This window comes from Penaeus monodon, chromosome 8 (genome assembly GCF_015228065.2).
Source record: "Penaeus monodon isolate SGIC_2016 chromosome 8, NSTDA_Pmon_1, whole genome shotgun sequence".
Lineage (NCBI taxonomy): Eukaryota > Metazoa > Arthropoda > Malacostraca > Decapoda > Penaeidae > Penaeus > Penaeus monodon.
In genome coordinates, this window is record NC_051393.1 from 8,274,107 (window position 1) to 8,279,361 (window position 5,255).

The following is a 5,255-nucleotide window of genomic DNA, read 5'->3' on the forward strand; positions in this document are numbered from 1 at the left end:
TTTTTCTTCTTTTTTTCTCTCTCTTCCCCTCTCTTCCTCTCTCCACCCTTTTTTAAACCCTCTTTTCCTCTCTCCCCCCTTCTCTCTCTCTTCCCTCTCCTTTCCCCCCTTCTTTCTCTCTCTTTCTCTCCTCTCTTCCCTCTCCTTCTCTCTCTTTCCTCCCCTTCCTCTCTCTCTCTCTCTCTCTCTCTTTCCCTTCCCCTTTCTCTCCTCTCTCTTTCCTCCTCTCTCTCTCTCTTCCCCCCCTCTCCCTCTCTCCTCCCCCCTCTCTTCTCCTCTTCCCTCCTCTCTCTCTCTCTCTCTCCTCTTCTCTCTCTCTCTCTCTCCCCTCTCTTCTTTTCCCTCTTTCCTCTCTTCTCTTCCTCTTCCTTTCGCCCTCTCTCCACCATCCTTCCCTCTCTCTCTCTCTCTCTTCCTCTCCCTCTCTCTCTCTCTCTCTCTTCTTTCCCTCCCTCTCTCCTCTCCTCTCTCTCTCTCTCTTCCTCTCCTCTCTCTATCTCTCTCTCCTCTCTCTCTCTCTCTCTTCCTCTCCCTCTCTCTCTCTCTCTTCCTCTCCCTCTCTCTCTCTCTCTCTTCCTCTCCCTCTCTTCTCTCTCTCTCTCTCTCCCCTCTCTCTCTCTCTCTTCCTCTCTCCTCTCTCTCTCTCTCTCTCTCTCTCTCTCTCTCTCCTCTCTCCCCATCTCTCTCTCTCTCTCCTCCCTCCCCATCTTCTCTCTCATCTCTCTCCCCCTCTCTCTCTCTCCTCTCCCCCTCTCTCTCCCATCTCTCTCCTCTTCTCTCTCTCTCTCCCCATCTCTCTCTCTCTCTCTCTCCCCATCTCTCTCTCTCTCTCTCCTCTTCTCCCCATTCTCCTCTCTCTCCCCATTCTCTCTCTCTCTTCTCTCCCCATCTCATTCTCTCTCTCTCTCCCCATCTTTCTTCTCCTCTCCTCCTCTCTCCCCATCTCTCTCTCTCTCTCTCTCACTCTCCCCATCTCTCCCTCTCTCTCACTCTCCCCATCTCTCCCTCTCTCTCACTCTCCCCATCTCTCCCTCTCTCTCACTCTCCCCATCTCTCCCTCTCTCTCACTCTCCCTTCTCTCCCTCTCTCTCACTCTCCCATCTTCCCCTCTCTCACTCTCCCCATCTCTCCCTCTCTCTCACTCTCCCATCTCTCCCTCTCTCTCACTCTCCCTCTCTCCCTCTCTCTCACTCTCCCCATCTCTCCCTCTCTCTTCACTCTCCCCATCTCTCCCTCTCTCTCACTCTCCCCATCTCTCCCTCTCTCTCACTCTCCCCATACTCTCCCTCTCTACTCACTCTCCCCATCTCCCTCTCTCTCACTCTCCCCATCTCTCCCTCTCTCTCACTCTCCCCATCTCTCCCTCTCTCTCACTCCCCCATCTCTCCCTCTCTCTCACTCTCCCCATCTCTCCCTCTCTCTCACTCTCCCCATCTCTCCCTCTCTCTCATCTCCCCCATCTCTCCTCTCTCTCTCTCCCCATCTCTCGCTCTCTCTCACTCTCCCCATCTCTCCCTTCTCTCTCACTCTCCCCATCTCTCCCTCTCTCTCACTCTCTCCCCATTCTCCCTCCCTCTCTCACTCTCCCCATCTCTCCCTCTCTCTCATCCCCATCTCTCTCTCTCTCTCTTCACTCTCCCCATCTCTCTCTCTCTCTCCCTCTCCCCATCTCTCTTCTCTCTCACTCTCCCCCATCTCTCTCTCTCTCTCACTCTCCCCACTCTCTCTCTCTCTCTCACTCTCCCATCTCTCTCTCTCTCTCACTCTCCCATCTCTCTATCTCTCTCACTCTCCCCATCTCTCTCTCTCTCTCACTCTCCCCATCTCTCTTTCTCTCTCACTCTCCCCATCTCTCTTTCTCTCTCACTCTCCCCATCTCTCTTTCTCTCTCACTCTCCCCATCTCTCTTTCTCTCCCACTCTCCCCATCTCTCTTTCTCCCTCACTCTCCCCATCTCTCTTTCTCTCTCACTCTCCCCATCTCCCTTTCTCTCTCACTCTCCCCATCTCTCTTCCTCTCTCACTCTCCCCATTTCTTTCTCTCTCTCACTCACCCCATCTCTCTCTCTTTCACTCTCCCCATATTTTTCTCTCACACTCTCCTCATCTTTCTCTCACTCTCCCCATTTTTTCTCTCCCTTCCTTCCTTTCTCTCTCTCTTCCTTCCTCTCCCGCTCCCACTCTCTCTTCCTTCCTCTCCTGCTCTCACTCTCTCCCTTTCCCCCTCTTCCTCTCTCTCTCTCCTCTCTCTCTCTCTCTCTCTCTCTCTCTCTCTCTCTCTCTCTCTCTCTCTCTCTCTCTCTCTCTCTTCCTGTATAGGATGTACAGGAATGAACATAGACGAACATATGACCACTATGTTTTCTTCTAAATCTACACAGTCGCTCGGTAACTCTAGTAGATTAATCTCAGCCCTGGACAGCTTAGCTGAGCTGAGTACTTTTTTCCTCTTGTGAAATACAATAGCTTTTCCCTTATATATTGTGCGTGCGTGCGTGCGTGCGTGTGTGTGTGTGTGCGCGCGCGCGTGTGTGTGTGTGTGTGTGTGTGTGTGTGTGTGTGTGTGTGTGTGTGTGTGTGTGTGTGTGTGTGTGTGTGTGTGTGTGTGTGTGTGTGTGTGTGTGTGTGTGTGTGTGTGTGTGTGTGTGTGCGTGTGTGTTTGCTCGTAAACTCTGCAGTCAGGTACAGTTGTTCTAATCTGCGCATGCGTGTATACACGCGCCAGGACACCATCATATTTCATGTTTAAACTGTCAAACCATATTTCCACGTCATGTAACCTGATCATTACCGTAACCTTGGTTGCACGGCCCCCTCTTATTACAGCGAGATGCGATAACACGGATGGCCATGCTAGATCACACTACTTCAAAACATGCCATTTGTCACACACGCAATCAGACCTCATACAAATGCGCTCATAATAATGACATCTATCTGTCCTGTATGAAGTTATTTTCTGCTTGCTAACGTGTTCCACTTGGGTTATAATAGTTGTCACACTCACTGCCAGCAAGATCAGACTCCATGCTGTGTTTCATGACCAAAGACTTTGTGACACTCACCTGGTAATAGACATTATAGAATCTGACCAGCAGGTAGCACGTGATTATTGTCAAAACTCCAAGCAGCATCGCTGAGTGGCGGGGTGGACCTGCGACCTCATGAGAACTGTCTCAACAACGCCTTAATTTAATCCACATGTTTGGCAACTTACCTGCTTGCTGTTCTTCCGGGTCATATTTTGGACATAAGGTATCATGCAGTTTCCCTTGTCAACGGTATATTGCCAAAGTGTTTATGGTAATGTAAATCCATTTCTGGGGCACGTTCTTACCTGATCAAAGTAGGCAGCCAGCATCATTTTGGCGACGGTAACTTCTTGCGTTCAAGAATAGACAACTTGGTTTTTGGGCGTTTCGCTTCACGTGCAGCCTGCGGCACGCATCACGCGCGACGTGCGGCACTGTCAACACAACACTGTCCCTTCCTTTGCTACCGGGGATTTCACGCGTTTACTGTCAGTCTTTTCTCTTCACAACAAAACGCTAAATGACTTTCTTAACAACATCATAAACCTGTTCCAGTTCAATCCAATTTACGAAGTAAGGTCTATAACCTTAGTCTGGCATGCACCTCCCAAGCACAAGGTAGCCTCGTGACTCTACGCGTGTCACCTGCACCAAACAGCACAGGGGCACAAGGAAGGACCTGTCTGTGTTGCAGCACCGGGACTCTACCAGCACCAGCAAGACGTAGCACCGGAAAAGCCCTGCGAGTGTTGCAGAACCGAGATGGCCTACCGGGACGAGCGAAGAACACGCGCGTCTCGCACTGCCGACTGCGAGTTGCCAACTGACGAGCGCGCAAGTCCCGTGAGCGAGCACATGTGTGCGGCCCACAACACGGCCCCACGCATACAAACACCCGCGCCCAGGTATCCTTATGCTGCCCCCTATTTCCTTCCCATTTTTTTCTCTTTTTTGATAATTACAAGCGCCATTTATCACTTTCAGTTCCTACCTAGTACCACAATTCCTAACCACTACTTTCCAAACGTCAAATTTCAATCGCGCATACCATGTGAAGCAAGTGATCCGAAGAGAACGTATAAAATCAAATGACCTTGATCTTAATGCCCCTCCTTGAGCGATGTCCTGGTATACCACTTGGACTGCGTAAACAAATTCAAGCATGATGAACTGGTTAACATACAATATGGTTAATGTTTACTAGTTGAAAGCCACAACATAAATACTTGAAGAAGCAATCTGAGTGATTCATTTCCATTTGGCATCGCAACGCCTCGGGGTCACGGAGTTACCCTATTGCAAGAGTTAGTTACCCTATTGCAAGAGTTGCGTTTCAACTATATCTTCCTTTATATCTAAATTGGTTTAAAGGTAGGGTTGTTATAACACAGTTATTATCTATTACTAAGCCAGATTTCTCGAACACTTGCTCGGGCACGATTAACAATTGCTGTGGGTAACACCTTTATCGCTTGAAGTGGTGGAATTTGTATCAATCTAAAATCTAACTAATCAAAATCCTAACGCTGAAGATCACTTTACATGAAGATCACTTTACATAATACATGCATACGTGCGCACAACTAGGCGCGCGCACGCACACACACACACACACACACAAATATATCATACCATGTTACTATATATTATATATAAACATATACATAATACACATACCGCTATATGACATAAATGAAGATTTCAGAAAAAAAATATTGATCAGTAATTAAAATGACGGAAAAATAATATTCGACATTACACTACGCTAAAAAACAAAACAAAAAATAAACAAATAAGTCACACTTAATTCTTTAACAATTCTCTTGTTTCAAGTGAAAGAAAAAACAGCGTAAGGATAACCAACCAAGGGGTCACTAAGCACGCTCACGGATGTAAACAAACATATCAATAGTGAAGAACGAACATATCAATTTATGGAAGAAAAAAACACAATAAAAAAACTAGATTTATCAATTTATACTTTTGTTTGAAGTCAACAGCCTAGTCAGTGATATACAAATAAAGGCAAATATCAATTTAAACAGCTTAGATACTTAGAATAAAGAAAATGTGAACTTCAAATAAATTCTAAATGGTTCATATTTAAAATAGTATCAGATAAATAGTGAATAGTTCCATAATATTCCATGGTATTACGGGTCAGCCAACACTTTTTTTTATTCCAATAAACACCATTATACGTATGGTAAAAGAAAAACACATG

The 5,255-nt window shown here is 47.0% G+C and overlaps 1 protein-coding gene across 2 annotated transcripts in view; it reads right to left on the reverse strand.

Annotated features, from left to right (window-relative positions):
* Positions 1-3,855, reverse strand: part of LOC119576108 (tripartite motif-containing protein 3-like) — a 108,466-nt gene extending 104,611 nt beyond the window's left edge. For both annotated transcript variants that reach the window (XM_037923660.1, XM_037923658.1), the window contains exon 1: positions 3,337-3,855. In XM_037923660.1, the coding sequence (XP_037779588.1) occupies positions 3,337-3,363 (27 nt within the window). In that variant the 5' untranslated portion in view covers positions 3,364-3,855. The remainder of the gene's footprint in view (positions 1-3,336) is intronic.
* Between the last annotated feature and the right edge of the window lie 1,400 nt (positions 3,856-5,255).